Source organism: Malania oleifera, chromosome 9, assembly GCF_029873635.1.
Source record: "Malania oleifera isolate guangnan ecotype guangnan chromosome 9, ASM2987363v1, whole genome shotgun sequence".
NCBI classification, from domain to species: domain Eukaryota; kingdom Viridiplantae; phylum Streptophyta; class Magnoliopsida; order Santalales; family Ximeniaceae; genus Malania; species Malania oleifera.
This window is the reverse complement of record NC_080425.1, coordinates 30,929,804-30,945,590: the sequence shown is the minus strand read 5'-3', so window position 1 is coordinate 30,945,590 and position 15,787 is coordinate 30,929,804. Positions and strand designations below refer to the sequence as shown.

The window sequence follows — 15,787 nt, the reverse complement described above, 5'->3', positions numbered from 1 at the left end:
ACTTAAAAAGCTTAAACTGATAGACTGCACACTAAAATTCAAACAAACATAACTTCTACTAGATAACTCCAATTAATGTCTAATTTAATCCACTGAAAAGAGCGATTTTTCAACTTTAACTCCATAGCTGACATGAATATTTTTAAGCTCTAGAAACCTTTAGGAAAATGGGCTCAAAATTGGCCACAACCTGCTGGTCCAGAACTTCCAGAACTGAATTTGTATGCTTCATTAGGTCACCTTCAAACAGCCCAAATTCACTTGAACTCATAGAGCACGCTGTTGTGTCAGTTCTGACGTTCTCCCTCTACTTCATAGCATGTCAACAATGAAGTCTCCAATATTTCATCATTACTTTCTGCAACCCCTGTGTGATGCTTTGTGCAATTATTTTCATTGTGCCAACACTCCAATTTGTATTGGCCATATCTATTACAATTATGGCATTGAACCTAAGTTTTGTCTTGATTTTGGGTAGTATTACTGTTGTGTTATCTTTCCATACCTGACCTATAAATTTTATTTTCTCAATTTTTGAATCGTTGATTTTCGGGAATGATGTCTATTTTTCATGAGATTCATCCTTCTCATGTTTTATATTTAACTGACTATAGTTGCACAAATTTTAGGGGCCGGTGGATGCAAGAAGAAAGGGAAAAGGAAAAAGAATTTGCATTAAGCTTCTTTTCTTTCAAGCATAGACCATCGTTACAAAAGTTTTAGTTTTACCGTCATTTTAGCTCCAAATAGGTGTGCAGTTTAGGCATGCTCATGCATTCACCTTGCAACAAAATTTGAACATTAAATACAGCCTGAGTTGGTTTATTGAGTTATTTCAGTATTTCTGTTTTTGAATATACTAATATTTTTTCCCTCAAATTTTCTTTAGATTTGACTATGAAACTAATTTTAATTAATATAGCAAAGGTCGGGTTCATTTGGCATGTATATTTTTGTGCTTTCGAAATTTTTTCTTTTTCAGTTATTGGCTCAAATTGGTAATTAACTCTGCTTAATTTCAGATTACTACCGAGGTTGCACTTGTGCTTCTAGTTTCAGCCACCATTCTCCTCATTGTCCCCTTCAAATATGTTCTTGCATTTCTTCTATTTGATATATTCACGAGGGAGCTCAATTTTCGAAGAGAAATGGTTAGGAAGTTCATGAGATTTATAAAGGAACGTTGGGACACTGTGCCTGCTGCCCCTGTTGTTGTGTTACCATTTAAAAGTGCGGGGACTGGCTCAGCAAGTATGAGAGGGGGAACCAGGAATGAAAGAAACAAATCAGAAGGAACTGGGGAGCAGCGGTAAGTCTAGATGAACTTTGACACGCACATTTTCAATGGCAGCGTTGTACTGGAAAGCAATGGGGATCAATCACTCTGGCTTCTTGTACATAGACTAGAGTTCATAATATATAATTGTGTAGCCACATTATGGAAGATGTTGTAGTTGGTAATTCATGCATATAAAAGACTTCATCCTGCACCATGTGAGCTTACGTGAAATAAAAGCTCGAAAATTTTCTAGTTGATTTTTTTTTTCGTTCCTCCTGTATTTTCCCTTTCTTAAACGAGCACATGTAATAAACAAATTCTCCAGGTTGCTCTGTGGCAATATCCATTGATGAAATTGCTGGGCTATCACCCTGTCAAAAAACTTTCAGGTCTGCCCATCTTTTATTTCTGTCTTTTTCTTAAAAAAAAAAATTGTTAATAGCTGTTTGTAGTTTCAAGTGAATTCAAAATAAAATTATTTTATGTTTGTTTTAGAGTGTAGAAAAGTAAGCACCCGGTTTGCAAGAAACCTCTTTATAAGGAAAGGCGTTAACGTTCAAATTTTAAACGTCCGTAACTTTTGATCAAAGAATGCTTAAGGGACAAATAAAGATGATTTTATTTTGTTATTAGGGCATAATTTTTTTTTTTTTTTTTTTTTTTAATTCTTTGAGGTGTCTAAATGCGTTTTGAATATTTTAAGGTTTCTGGGACTATAGTTGTCAGCAGGTTTTAGAATATTTATGAATAATTTTTTAAATCCATTTCATAGCAAAGTGTAGAATGAACTTGGAACATGCTTGATCCATCCACCGTTAGTATCTTTATTATTCTTCGCTTCTAGTTATGTGATTTGTGGCATCAGATGAAGCTTGTCTCGATGGATAACAAATAACAGAGTAGACAAGAAGTAACTTTGGTATTAAAAATTTCATGTAGCAGAATGAGCCAGATGATGCAAAATTGACTACAGGAGTTGCTCTCACGACTGCTCCCAGTGAACATTGAAGAGATCTTGTACTTGGCAGCATGCTCTTGTGGGCATTGTGGGACGTCTACTAATAGGAAGAGTTAATCCGAACCCTTAGCTTTCAAATTTCAATGATGAGAGGCTGTGGTTAATGAAAATTCAGGAGGATGGTATCTTTGGGAGAGGTTTTAAATTTATATTGGTGTGAATTTGTACAAAATATAATATAACACTATAGTAAAGAATTTTGATATCAGTCCATAAGTTGTGATGTTTGCTATGACGCCGGGCATGAATTAGTGAAGTATGTGGCGGATGTTAAAGAGAGCAATCTTTGGCACCATGGCAATGCATGAGATGGGTTTTTTTTTTTTTTTTTTCCGTTTTCTTTTTGTAAGATTCGTGGCCCATAGTATGAATAGTATTTATTTTAAAAGCTCCAAAATTGTCACAAGTATTTTCTTTTGTTGATTTGATATTGCAAAAACCTAGCAAGACTTGGACCTCAATGACTTAGGCCTATGCACATGATCTTAATCTAGGGCTACAAGATTGAATATCTATTCACATGTTATGGATATTAGAAGAAGGGGTACAATTTGGCTTCTAGGAACAGATGCAGCTTGAGAGAGCTCTATCACAAGATTGAGTAGTAAGTTGGGTTTGAATAGTCTTGCAGTGTAACTAGAGAAGGGAGCAAGTGGCTAACGCCCAACCTAAGCAATCAATTATTAAGAACTAAGAGGAGAACAATAACAAGCCTAAGCCCTAACAAAGCACCAAGAAACCCTCATGCCAAGTGCCAACTTAATTCTTCTTTTGATGAATGTATCTCCTGCCAATAATATAGGCATGAGGATCCACAAGTATGCAAACGGAGATGGGGGAAAGAGACAAAAGGCAAGTCAATCTTATAGAATGTATCCCTAAACCCTAAAATGGCCTTTCCTTTAGTATGAAGATGAATAACCAAAAATATAGTCCGATCTATATAAGACGTTAAAAAGAAGATATAGTTATGGGTAGTTGGGAGTTACGGATATTTAATTGTTAAATATAAGTGTTCATAGATTAGGCATAAGATATACATTTTTTTATCTATGATTATTTTTGTTCGACTAATACTTTCATAAAGATCTTTTTAGAAATGAGAAGTCGACGCCAAGCTAGATGAATTCCTTTTATATATAGAGTTATGCTATGGTGGGAAAATATGGTGTTGCAATATGTAGGAAAAATTTTTAAAAATAAAAAAGTAAATAAAACAAAAATTAAGAAAGAAAGAAAGAAAAAATAGACATGAGGCACACTTGTGGAGTACAAAATTCATCCGCCTTCTTCAAAATTAATAAAACTTGATTTGAAAATTAATAATGAATAGCGATGCGAGCAGGACACGCCACCTCTGAGAGACTGTTGCTAAGGCCTTCGATCCATTGCAAACAAGATGGTTGTCATGGTAGGAGCACACTGTTTGATTCCTAGACTCAAACATCATCAAATTAGCATCTTAATTTTCTAAAATTATGGATATTTTCATTTTTCTCAAAACTGAAGGAGATGGTGCGCAAGTGTTAATCAAATTAAGTATTGAATTAATTAAATAATTACCTTGAAGCACAAAAGGTGACGATATAATCGGGAGCGGAGCAGGTGAGAATGCTGGTGGGATCGTCGTAAGCGTAGCTGTACGCGACGGGGCACGCCTCCTTGAATATCTTCGAATAGTTCGACGGTTTACACGCCAACGGATTTCCGTACATCCCTCTGCAGCAGTACTCGTCGGTGTTAAACACGTTACACGCGCTCCGGCACGCCGCGATCTTCCCGTCCCTGGATTTAGCGGCAAGCTCCGACGGGCAATTCTGCCTCGGGTCCTTGTCGCAGCCGGCGGCGCTGCAGTTGCCGGTGCCGTTCCTCGGCATAACCACGATCGGCAAGTTTAGGCCGTCGACGAGGCTGACGTCGTAGTAGTCGAGCTGACTGCCGCCGCCGCCTCCGAGGGTAAACTCGGCAATCGAGGAAGGCGGTTTGCCCGGTCCGGTGCAGTTAAGGGAGTTGCCGCAGCCGCCGGTCTCGCAAGTGCCGTTGCCGGACTTGTCGAAATTGCAGCCGGTTCGTCCCCAGATGCGGCCGCTCCACCCCGGCGGAGCAGTGTACACTGCGGATTGGCCCGGTTTTAAAGAGAAACCGCCGCCTTCACCGTTGGAGTTGTTCGCCGGTAATATTCCCGGCCACACCTTCTCCTTGCACCCGTTCACTATGGTGAAAATTCTTGCGCATTCGGACAACTTTGCCGCTGCATGTCGATTTCCGGGGTGAAGAATATAAATCAATTCAGAAGATATAAGAAATAATTAAATAGTTGAACATATATATATATATATATATATATATATATATATATATATATGCAACACATATTATTGCGTAATTTTTTTTTTCAAAAAAATATTTTAAAGTAAAAAAAGGTATAATAATGTTATAATTTGGAATATACACACACTACACGCGCACTTTAAGTCGTCAATTTAAATTGGTAAAAAATTCAGATTAACCAATTTTTGAGACAACTAGAATAAAACATTTTTCAATATTTTGGATAATTTGATTATAATTAATATTTCCTTCACATTATCCAGCTTAAAAAAACAAACAAAACCAAGTTTTAAATCCCACCAAAGGAGGAGGGTTGCCTTAAGGAGCTGACAGGCAACGTCTATCACAATTATATGAATCTTTACCATCCAACTTAAAGAATGTAAATGACAAACGCAACACTCTAAAATATTTCACATTATTTTTTATAATAATTTCACCAATTATGCAACATAGCAGATGAAGTGGAAGATAATTATTCACCAGTTTGGATTCTACCACAATGAACAAATGCATTGTGGGTATATATATATATATATTAAGATTTTACCACATAATACTAAAAATAATATTATTTAAAATGATCCCACGTCACTTTAATTCTGAAGTCACCGATCTTATAAATAAACACACAAATCATCAGAAGATGTAGAAGCCCATTATATTATTCCTAGCACACATGCTACCGTAATACAAAGCAGTACGTGCTTAAAGAATTAAGCAACCACGGCAAAGAAAATTATGAAAATGAAAGAAAGAAAAGAGAAGCTAGTTACCTGATGTAATAATAACAGTGACGAACAAGATGGCAGCTGCGCGGACTCTGAGAAGTGGAGGAGCCATACAATTATTATATGTTGATCAGATTCACTACTACTGTTTTCCTCCCTGCTCTCTCTGGTGTCTATTCGTAGCTCACGAAGTACTGAATGGCAAAAGGGAAAAGATATTTGTATTGTTTTTTAGTATAATTAAATTAAGTGGGCATAAGAGAATACGTGTTGGGGAGAGTGAATCCGGAGGCAGTCACGCTGCTGGCTGCCCAAAAAGGCTTCCTTCCTTCCTTGCACCACTAAACCACAAGCATATATATATATATATTCCTTACGTACCCTCTCTGCATTTCTATCCTTAGTCTAGGCGACGTCTCTTTCCACTTTATTGATTTTCCATGGGTGATTTTCCTTCATTTCTCTTCAGTGAGCTACAAAGCAGCCAGCTCTTTCAACAACAAATTTGATTTGGTCCCCTCCTTTTAATCTACCCACAGTTCGGTAGGACGAAACCGATGGATATGAGAGGAGAGCCAGAACGTACACATGCATGGCATATTAGATATGATATTTGTACTTGTACAACAACCAGAATGTTTATAAGTTACATCTGCTTTTGAATGTAATACAAATTGTAAGAGGAATGACATAGAAATCGATATAAGAGGAGAGCCAACACATATGCATGATATCATATATGATATGATATTCGTGCTTCTACAACAGCCAAGCTGTTTATAAGTTACATCAATTTAGTGAAGTGCCTTATTTATAACAATAAGAAGCACGATTTGAATGTGTTAAAATTGGAGAAAAATAATTCTCTCTATTGATTCACACAAATTACAAGGATTACAAGGGTATATATATATGAGATAGTTGAAAAAATGGAAAGTTTATATTTGTCTAAGATGGAAAGTATATTTCTCTATTACTTCCCTTCAAGTTGGAACATGAAGATTCGTAATGCCCAACTTGCGTGATAAGATTTGGAAATGTTCACAACCCAAAGTTTTGGTGAAAATATCGACAAACTGATTGTGGGTAGGAATATGCTTAGCGAAGAAGAGACCAGCCCGTAACTTCTCAAGAACAATGTGACAATCGATTTCTATATGTTTTGTACATTCGTGGAAAACTGGATTCTGGACAATGTGAAAAGCCACTTGATTGTCACAATATAAAAGCATAGGCTAGGAATGCGGTACTCCAAGATCATTTAAAAGAGTTTTGAGTCATGTAAGTTCACATGTAGTGGAAACAAATGCATGGTACTCAGCTTCGGCGGAGGAGCGAGACATAGTAGTTTGTTTCTTAGTGCACTAGGAAATCGGACTAGTGCCCAACTGAATGAAAAAACTAGTGGTGGAGCGGCGAGTGAGAGGACAACTAGCCCAATCCAAATCAGAATAGGCTGAGACTTGAAGAGTGTTGGCAGTAGGAAAAAATAAGCCCTGTCCTAGAGACGACTTATATATCGAAGAACACGTACAACAGTATCATAATGTGGTCATCTAGGCTAGTGCATAAATTGACTAAGAATGTTGACCGGAAACACAATGTCGGGACGAGTGATGGTGATATATATCAAACGTCCAACGAGTCAGCGAAACGAGCTTGGATCAGAGAGAAGAGCACCATCAGTATTCTTGAGCTTGAGATTTTGTTCCATGTGAAAGTGGGCAGGACGAGCACCAAGATGACTGCTATGAGTGAGGATGTTAAGAGCATATTTGTGTTGATTAAGAAATATGCTAGTGGGAGAGCGAGCAACTTTGAGGCCAAGGAAATATTTCAATTTGCCAAGGTCTTTCAGTTTGAATTTCTGAGCAAGCATGACTTTGAAAGTGCTAATATCGAAGAGATCATTACCTGCCATGAGAATGTCATCAACATAAACAAGTATGAGAGTAAACGACTAACCCCAAGAACGGGTGAAAAGAGAGTGGTCAGTCTGAGAGTAAGTGAAATCTGCAGCAAGTAAAACATATGATAATTTAGAGAACCAATTGCGAGAAGTTTGCTTAAGATCATAAAGGGATTTTTGAAGATGACAAACACGAGTCTCCCCCTATTTACAATAACCCGGTGGAAGGAGCATATAGACCTCCTCATCGAGGTCACCATGGAGAAAAGCGTTGAATTGAAGGAGATGCCAATTCCGAGTTAGCCACTGCAAGAACACACCTAACAATAACGAGTTTAGCAATAGGAGCAAAAGTGTCATGATAGTCCAAACCTTCTACCTGAGTGCAGCCCTTGGCCACCAGGCGAGCTTTGTGTTGCTCTATGGATCCATCAGCCAGAAGTTTTGTTTTGAACACCCATTTACAGCCAATTGATTTTTTGCCAAGTGGTAGGTGTTGAAGGACCCATGTATTATTGATTTCTAAGGCTTGGATTTCAAAAGCCATGGCATCACGCCAATGTGGGTACAGCACAGCCTGAGAATATGAGGTGGGTTTAGGATGTTGGGACATGATAGAAAGAAAATCCAAATGTCGATTAGAGAAACAATGATAAGATAAAAATGAGGAGAGACAATGAACCGTACCTGAGGAACATCTTGAAACTTGTGAAGCCGTGGAGGACTTTGGTAAAGTAAGGCAGATATAATCAGCCAAGTAAGAGGGATGTGTGACAGCTCGTTTGGGCCATGAAGAGGTGGGTGGAGGGAGTGGTGGAGGGGGTGAGGGTGGAGGTGTCAGGGAGGAGACCAAGGGAGAAGGAGGGAGAGATGAGGGGTCAGGGTTAGGTGTGGATGGTGGTGGAGGTAAAGTGTATGAAGGATGTATATCAGGAATAGGAATAGGAAGGATTGGAGAAGATGTAGGAGGGGAAGAGATGAGATGATAGGGAAAAATATGTTCTGCAAAAGTAACATCACAAGAGATGAAAATTTTTCTATATTCAAGATCGTAGACACATTAAGCCTTATGATGAGTAAGATAACCTAAGAAAACATATTGAAGAGCACAGGGAGAAAATTTATCGCAGTGTTGGCAAGCAGTTTGGGCATAGCACAAGCACCTAAATAATCGCAAGTGTGTATAGGACGGTGGTTTCTTAAAAAGAAGTTCATAAGGGGACTTATGCTTGAGGCTGAGTGAAAGAGTGCGGTTAATTAAATAAGTGACTGTGAGAATGCATTCACCCCAAAAAGAGATAGGAAGATTAGCTTAAAAACATAAACACCAAGCCACATTAAGAAGATGGCGATGTTTACGCTCGGCAACACCATTCTGTTGAGGTGTATCCACACATGTGCGCTCATGAAGGATACCTTGATCATGAAAAAAGGTTTGGAGTGAAGTGGATAGAAATTCTCTACCATTATCAGTGTGCACATGCTTAACAGTGCAATTGAATTGATTTTTAACCATGGCGCAAAAATTTCTAAGGCAAAGAAAGTATCATATTTCATATGCATAAGATAGACCCATGTAACACGCGAGTAGTCATCCACGATTGTTAAAAAATAATGTGCACTAGAAAGTGAAGCCATAGGATAACCCCTCCCCCCCCCCCCCCCAATATATCACATTAAAGTCGATTAAAACAAAATGTGCTCTTAGTTGTAGTTAAAGAAAAAGGTAAACGAGTGTGCTTTGCTCTAGCACAAACTTCACAAAGCAGATGAGAAGAAGAAATATTTAAGGTTTTCGGAATACATGAGATAGAAAGGGGGACCAAGACGTTGATGCCAAAGAGTAGTGTTAGAAACACGTTGAGAGTTGAAAACGGAGGCGGAGGGAGGTTTATAGTGGTAAAGTTCATCCCGTACTTCACACGTTCCAATCAGTCTCCTCGTTGATAGGTCCTAAAAGACACAAAAGGTGGAAAAAAATATAGCAACATAATTGAGATCCTTGGTAAGTTTGCTGATGGATAATAAGTTAAATTGAAATAAAGGCACATAAAGAACATTAGAGAGAGAGAGAGAGAGAGAGAGAGAGAGAGAGAGAGAAAGTATAAGAAAACCGCATAGTGCCGGTATGAGTTACAGAAACAATGTCACCATTTGGAAACTTAATGGGGCATGACTGATTGAGAAACTGAATATTATCAAGAGAAGACAAATTGGAAGTCATGTGATCAGAGACACCTGAATCAACAATCCATTTAGTGTTAGAAAGAGAACCAGAATGACAAGATTCGAGGTTACCAGCAAACTTGGCAAAGTTGGTGTTCAAGGGCGATAAAAGATCCAAGTGTTGACGGTATTGTTCGTTGGTGAGACCAAGCATTGCAATCTCAGAAGAGGTTGAAGAACCTGTGACAATATTTGCAGCCATTGAAGAACTAGATGCTTCCATAACGTCATATCAGTTCAGAAGAATCAAAGCGCCGAATTGAGTCAAATCTGATCTTTGCAACAACCAAAAATATAAACCCTCAATTTGATAATCTTCAAGTTTAATCCAAGAAGCCAAAGGTGCCATCGGAGTGTTGAGACCACTAAGGCAAGCCGAAACTGAGACAAGGAATGTCGAGAAAACTGAATAGATGCCAAAGAAGATGACCAGAGGCTTGAGGAGCTTTGGGGGTTTATGAGAAATTAAGGATTTGAAGGAGAACGGTCTGATTGTGATTGGGGAGGATGATCATAAAACAAAGCTTGAAATCACGATTCAAAAATGCCGAGCATCAAGCAGTGCCGGGTTGGGGAGCCTGCGGGTGACTGGGCAAGGATGACGGGTAGACGAGGGTTCGTGAGAAACAACTGGCGAAGGAAGCTTGTAATCAAGAAATCCAAGCAATGATGCTACTACGCCTGCAAGACGGCCGGAATTGCAAGTGTCGGAACTGCACTGAGAGCTGCAAAACGCGACTGAAAATGGAGGGCTGCAAGACAACCGGAGCGAAGGATGACGTCGGAATGGAGAACGACCAGTCGGTCGGGACTGCGTACATGCGAGTTAGAGCAGCCCAAAGTCAAAGAGAGATCATCGGCCGAGAAAGAAGGAGTAGCCCGAAGTCGGAGAAAACTGCAGCGAGCACTGGCATTAAAGATGGCAAGAAAGCAGAGATTTGAGAGACGATGATGATCGGAGAATTAAACAGCCGAAGATGACGATGGAGACGACGGACGAATCGCTGGAAAAACTAGAGAACGCCGGGAAAAAAACTGAGAACTGATGAGACGCTGATGAGCTGCAACTGTTGGGTGTGTGGCAGCAGCAAGGTAGGGACTGCACGACAAAAAGAAAAAAAAAACCATAGAGGACCAAAAAAAAAACCAGAGAGAACCAGAGAAGCTGAAAAAGAATCCGAGGGAGAACTTGAGCGGACGGCAGTGGCGGGGCAAAGAAAACGTAGGTTAAGAAACCTGGGCTCTCATACCATGTTAAAATTGGAGAAGAATAATGATTCTCTCTATTAATTCACACAAATTACAAGGATTACAATATATATATACATGAGATAGTTGAAAAAATGGAAAGTTTATATTTGTCTAAGATGGAAAGTATATTTCTCTAATAGAATGTAGCACAGATTATATAAAGAGTTAGATAGAATTGCTCATGTAAAAGTTTGTTTTCCTCCATTTAATATAAGAACTAGAGATATATCTCTTTTGAATGCTCACTATCTATTATCTTTTTTAGAGGTCTACTTAACCTATATACACAACACGAGGTAATACATCTTCTATCGTATGTTCCTTCCTATCCCTTTCAAAATTTAGACCTAAGAGCTCTCGTTGTTCATGGTCACAACTTCTCTAGCCCATCTATTTTCTCATTCTAGGTTGTGTTGGTTGCAATAGCTTGAGGACCATCATCGAAGGAAATACTACCTTGTCTCCCTACCATCCTTTATCTTAGGTGATGCTACTCATCACAAGAAAATTCTTCGTGGGAGGTTCAAGATAGGTTGGATTTTTAGTACTCAGGATGACTAGGTAATACAGAACATGAAGGGTAAAAAATTGTTTTGACACACTGACAGACATTCCTCAGAATTGGGCGCCTTTCTTCTAAAGTTGGAAGATATTGATAATTGAAGGATTGAACCCACATAATAGGGAAGTGAAGACATGAGAGAAAGGCTTCAGGAAAACCTCAGATGTTTAAGTAGGGTAATTAAGATGAAATTTTAGAGAAAAATAATTAAAATTGTTCTTTTTTAGACGTACCTCCATTGAAAATTGACTTGCTAACTTTATAAGGGAATCTCCTGAAGTCCTCTTCAGTCAAAAATAGGGTTATGACTTGGGAGATCATGGGGGGAGCCCTTTTTTGTTTATTTATCGCACCTGCTATTCAATTTCCACTTTTCTAGTAGTGTTGGCATCATGGATGAATTGTGTGGGCTTCTCCTCATCCTCAAGGCCTCCACTTAGTATGTCGGCCTGCATGGATGTTGTCATGTGTCCCTACCATTTCTACCCTTACAAATTGCCAGCTAGCCAAGAGTTTTAGGAATAACTGAGCTTCAGGGTATTGAATGTGATATGCTCAAAAGTTGGGCACTAGGATTCTCTACATGATGCTTTCTATTAGGGTATCCCAATATCCATTCCATGCACAACACATAACTATATAAAATCCACTTGTTTTAATAGAGGCTTACTAGCACATCACATATACTTCAATTTCATATCCTTTGAGTTCCCAACGCTCACGCACATGTGTTAGGAACTTTTGTTGCCAATTTTTTCAATCCCTAGGCACTCTTACCTACACCATATGACAGTACATGTTAGTGGCGCTTCCCTCTCCAATCGATTATATTTTTGAAGTCTTTATTTGTTGGAGATGTGGCTCATATTAAGTGGAATGCATGTGTCATGAAAGCATGGTAAAGTAAAGAACAAGAAAGAAGGTTGGAGGAAGAAACTGTCGACGGTTAGGTTGACACTTGCATCGACAATTTGTTCTCAATAGTTAACTCAATCTAAAAATGAGCAACTCGGAAGTTATCTCAAGTATGGGAGTTCTGTCGTGTAATATTTAGCCTAAAAGTTAGATCGTCTTCTCAACGAATGCAGTTTAATCTCAAATTTTACATAATTCCAATCATAAAATAAGAAACAAAAAGGGCACTGAACACAGTTCAATTTCGGGTTTCTTGGATTATTTGAAATTTCTTTTGATAAATTAAACGAACATGCAATTTAAATTTTAATTCCTAACACGCACTGAATTTAACAACGAGAAATGGAAATCCTACGTTAACAACCGAACAAAAATTGAAACACGCGTTGAATTTCGGAATAAAACTAATGATGATGACTTTCCTACGTAACTAAAACATGCAATAAAAAAAAAAAAAAAAAAAAACTCAATCAAACACAAACGTGAATAAGAAAAACCAAACTTTTAGCAAAATCAAGAACTTAAATCAAGATCCAAATTTAAATGCAAACAAGAACTTGAACAAAAATTAAAGCTTTAACAACTTAAACAATAACTAAACATGATAAAAATGGAAATTTTAATAAGATTAACTTAAACTAATTCGAACTTCAACAAACCAAATTTAAATTTTAAGGAAAACTACTTATTTAACTTCTAAAAAAATATTTTTTTTTTCTTTTTGTATTTTATTCTTTTTTTTTTTTTCTAGAAACAAAATCGAGCCTTAATCAAATAACAAAAATTAGGTCAAGCAACACTCAAATCTAAAGCTAATATTAATTAAGAGGGAAAGAAAAGAAATAAAATTTCATAATAACACCCAAACAAATGAACAAAAGTTCCAAACTTGAATAAAAATTTACTGTAATTTAACTATTATCATGCAAGTAATTAAGGACAAAAATAGAGAGAGAGAGAGAGAGAGAGAGACTACAAAAAAACAGGTTTTTAGTGACGAAAGTATTAGTGATGGTTTTAAAACCGTCACTAATAGTGTTGTATTAGTCACGGTTCTTTAGAACCATCACTAATAATGTAAGTATTAGTGACGATTATAGCAGTCGTCACTAATACAAAAGTATTGATGACAGTTTTAAACTGTCATTAATACTTTCGTCACTAAAAACTCCGCGGTAAAAAATTTTCAAGCGAAAATTTTTCTGAAAAAATATTAACGACGATTCTATGATATTAGTGACAGATTAAATTCGTCACTAAAAGTCACTTATTAGTGATGATTAACCAATCGTCACTACTAATATTTATGAATATATAAAAAAAATTTAGTTAAGGGTATTAGGTCAGAGTATTAGTGACGAATTTCAAAATTCGTCACTATTAGCCTCTTATTAGTGACGGATTCGAGAACCATCACTAATACTTCCCGTTTTAGAAAATTTAAAAATTTTAAGTTCAGAGTATTTGTGGCAAATTTATGAATTCGTCACTATTGGTCCCTTATTAGTGACGAATTTGAGAACTGTCACTAATAATTCCTGTTTTTAAAACAAATAAAAAAAAAATTCAATTCAGAGTATTAGTGACGATGTTGTAAATTCGTCACTAACAAGGGACTAATAGTGACGAATTTTTAGATTCGTCACTACTACTTTTTTAAAAAAAATAAAAAATAAAAAAAATTTAAGTTCAGAATATTAGTGACGAATTTATAAATTCGTCACCATTGGTCCCTTATTAGTGACAAATTTCTAAACTCGTCACTACTAGGCTATTATTAGTGATGAATTGTGGACTGTCACTAATGTTATGTCATTTAAAAAAAAAATAGACGGAGAATAATAGTGACGATTTTGAAACTGTCACTAATGCCCAAAATCTCTTATCCCTATCCACGGGATATTTTCCCTCCTTCTCCTGGCTCCTCCTCTTCCCCTCCTGCTCCCGCACGCAATCATCTCTCCCAGTCTCCCGCTGCTCTCTCTCGGCCTGGTGTGCCCTGTTCGCCAGACATCGCAGGCTTTGTCGGAGCCTTAGTGGACTGACGGCTTGGTACGCCCTCTCCCAGTCTCCCGCTACAACCCCCGTCGAACCCCTTTCCCAGTCTAGCTCCCACTGTTCACAGCCGATTGACAGCCTTAGCTTCTCGTCGGACATCTTAGGTTTGTTCCCTTGTCTTTCTTCTTTGTTTATTTTTGTTTTTATTTTTATTTTGGCTGGAACCTCAACAATATATTAAATTTCTAGGATCTCCATTATGGGTTATCTTTTGTTTTTAAAATGGTCAATCCCTAACCATGTTTTTGGGAGCATGGAAAATTTTTAATTGGTTTGCTTAAATTTAGACAAAATTTAGTTTTTGTATGGAGTTATTTTAATCTATAGAAATCTACATTTAAACTCAAAATTTTTGCTTTCAAAAATACATTATCACTTTGTTTTTTAATTTTTAATAGTAATACTTTGTCTTAATTATGTATATTTAAATAAGCTGCCTCTGCTTAATAATACATTATAATTTTTTTTGTTTATTAAGACTAAGTATTTACATTATATATGTATATATTATAATTATTTCGTTTAACATGTAATAAGAAAGGGATATATATCCTCGTGCAGTAGTATTTGAAGGTCAGACACTTGTAGGATTTCATTTTATAGCTTAAATTATTATTAATCAATAGTTGAAATTTATAGTTTATTGTGCTAACTATAATGTTAGATAACTCACAAAAATTTTAATTTTTCTTACTTAGAAAAAAATATAATTATTATTTGTAACTTATAAATATGCCTTGTCAATAAAAATTGGTTGAAGATTTTCTTCCTAGTATGATAATTTCTAGTTTTTATGGTTGTCGTCTTATAAATAAAAATTGGTTGAAGTTTGTATCTTTAGTATAATCATTGATGTTTTTTTTTTTAATTACTTCGAACTCATAGTTTTCATTTATTTTTCTTTTTCATTATATTGTTTAAATTTTGCAATAAAAAAAATTTTATTCATTTTTGCAAGCTTAAAATTCAGACTTTAAATATGGATTTGTGTGAGTTTCAATAAAATATAATACAAACTTATATTAAATTTTATTTGAACCCATAAATATCTAAATTTGAGAATTAAAGCATGGATGAGCTTTCCCACTTTTGTGCAGATCTAAATTCTAAAGGCGAACCATACACATGAACATGAAGTATAAGCTATTCTGCAAGTGTCTTACTAAGAGTTTGAATCTAACTTGAGGAAAAATGAAATTTGTTTTAATGAAAGTAGATGCTCTGTGAGAAGAGAGTATTATTAAGGTTCCATAATGAATGCATGACCTAATACGGGAGCATCTTCAAGGTAAGAGATGAACAACTAAGGAAAGAAAGTAAAATAGGCATTGACATGGATTGAAAATGGAGCCCGGCCAAGTAGTTTCAAGGCAAACTTCTTCATTCCAATTTACAGCCCACATCAACACTTCATTTAAATGTATTAATACCTTTCAAATATGTTTGTGTTGAACGCCAACTGCATGGCTGATGCAGTACATTGTGAATTGCATGCTATAGTGGAATT

At 36.7% G+C, this 15,787-nt stretch overlaps 2 protein-coding genes across 3 annotated transcripts in view; one reads left to right on the top strand and one right to left on the bottom strand.

Moving 5' to 3' along the window:
- Positions 1-1,531, top strand: part of LOC131163780 (uncharacterized) — a 139,132-nt gene extending 137,601 nt beyond the window's left edge. For both annotated transcript variants that reach the window (XM_058120521.1, XM_058120520.1), the window contains one exon: positions 1,023-1,531. In XM_058120521.1, the coding sequence (XP_057976504.1) occupies positions 1,023-1,313 (291 nt within the window). In that variant the 3' untranslated portion in view covers positions 1,314-1,531. The remainder of the gene's footprint in view (positions 1-1,022) is intronic.
- A 1,885-nt stretch (positions 1,532-3,416) lies between these two features.
- On the bottom strand, positions 3,417-5,552 carry LOC131163781 (pathogenesis-related thaumatin-like protein 3.5). Its single transcript, XM_058120522.1, has 3 exons — positions 5,405-5,552; positions 3,861-4,548; positions 3,417-3,730 (listed from the first exon to the last, which is right to left on the bottom strand). The coding sequence occupies exons 1-3, from the start codon at positions 5,469-5,471 to the stop codon at positions 3,595-3,597; spliced, it is 891 nt and encodes a 296-aa protein (XP_057976505.1). The 5' UTR covers positions 5,472-5,552; the 3' UTR covers positions 3,417-3,594.
- Positions 5,553-15,787: the final 10,235 nt, after the last annotated feature.

Excerpts from the sequence above, each read along its gene's own strand:
- LOC131163781 (XM_058120522.1), bottom strand. The coding sequence starts at position 5,471 with ATGGCTCCTCCACTTCTCAGAGTCCGCGCAGCTGCCATCTTGTTCGTC. Across the intron at positions 4,549-5,404 it reads CACTGTTATTATTACATCAG|CGGCAAAGTTGTCCGAATGC; the intron begins GTAACTAGCTTC and ends ATCGACATGCAG. Across the intron at positions 3,731-3,860 it reads GTCACCTTTTGTGCTTCAAG|GAATCAAACAGTGTGCTCCT; the intron begins GTAATTATTTAA and ends GTTTGAGTCTAG.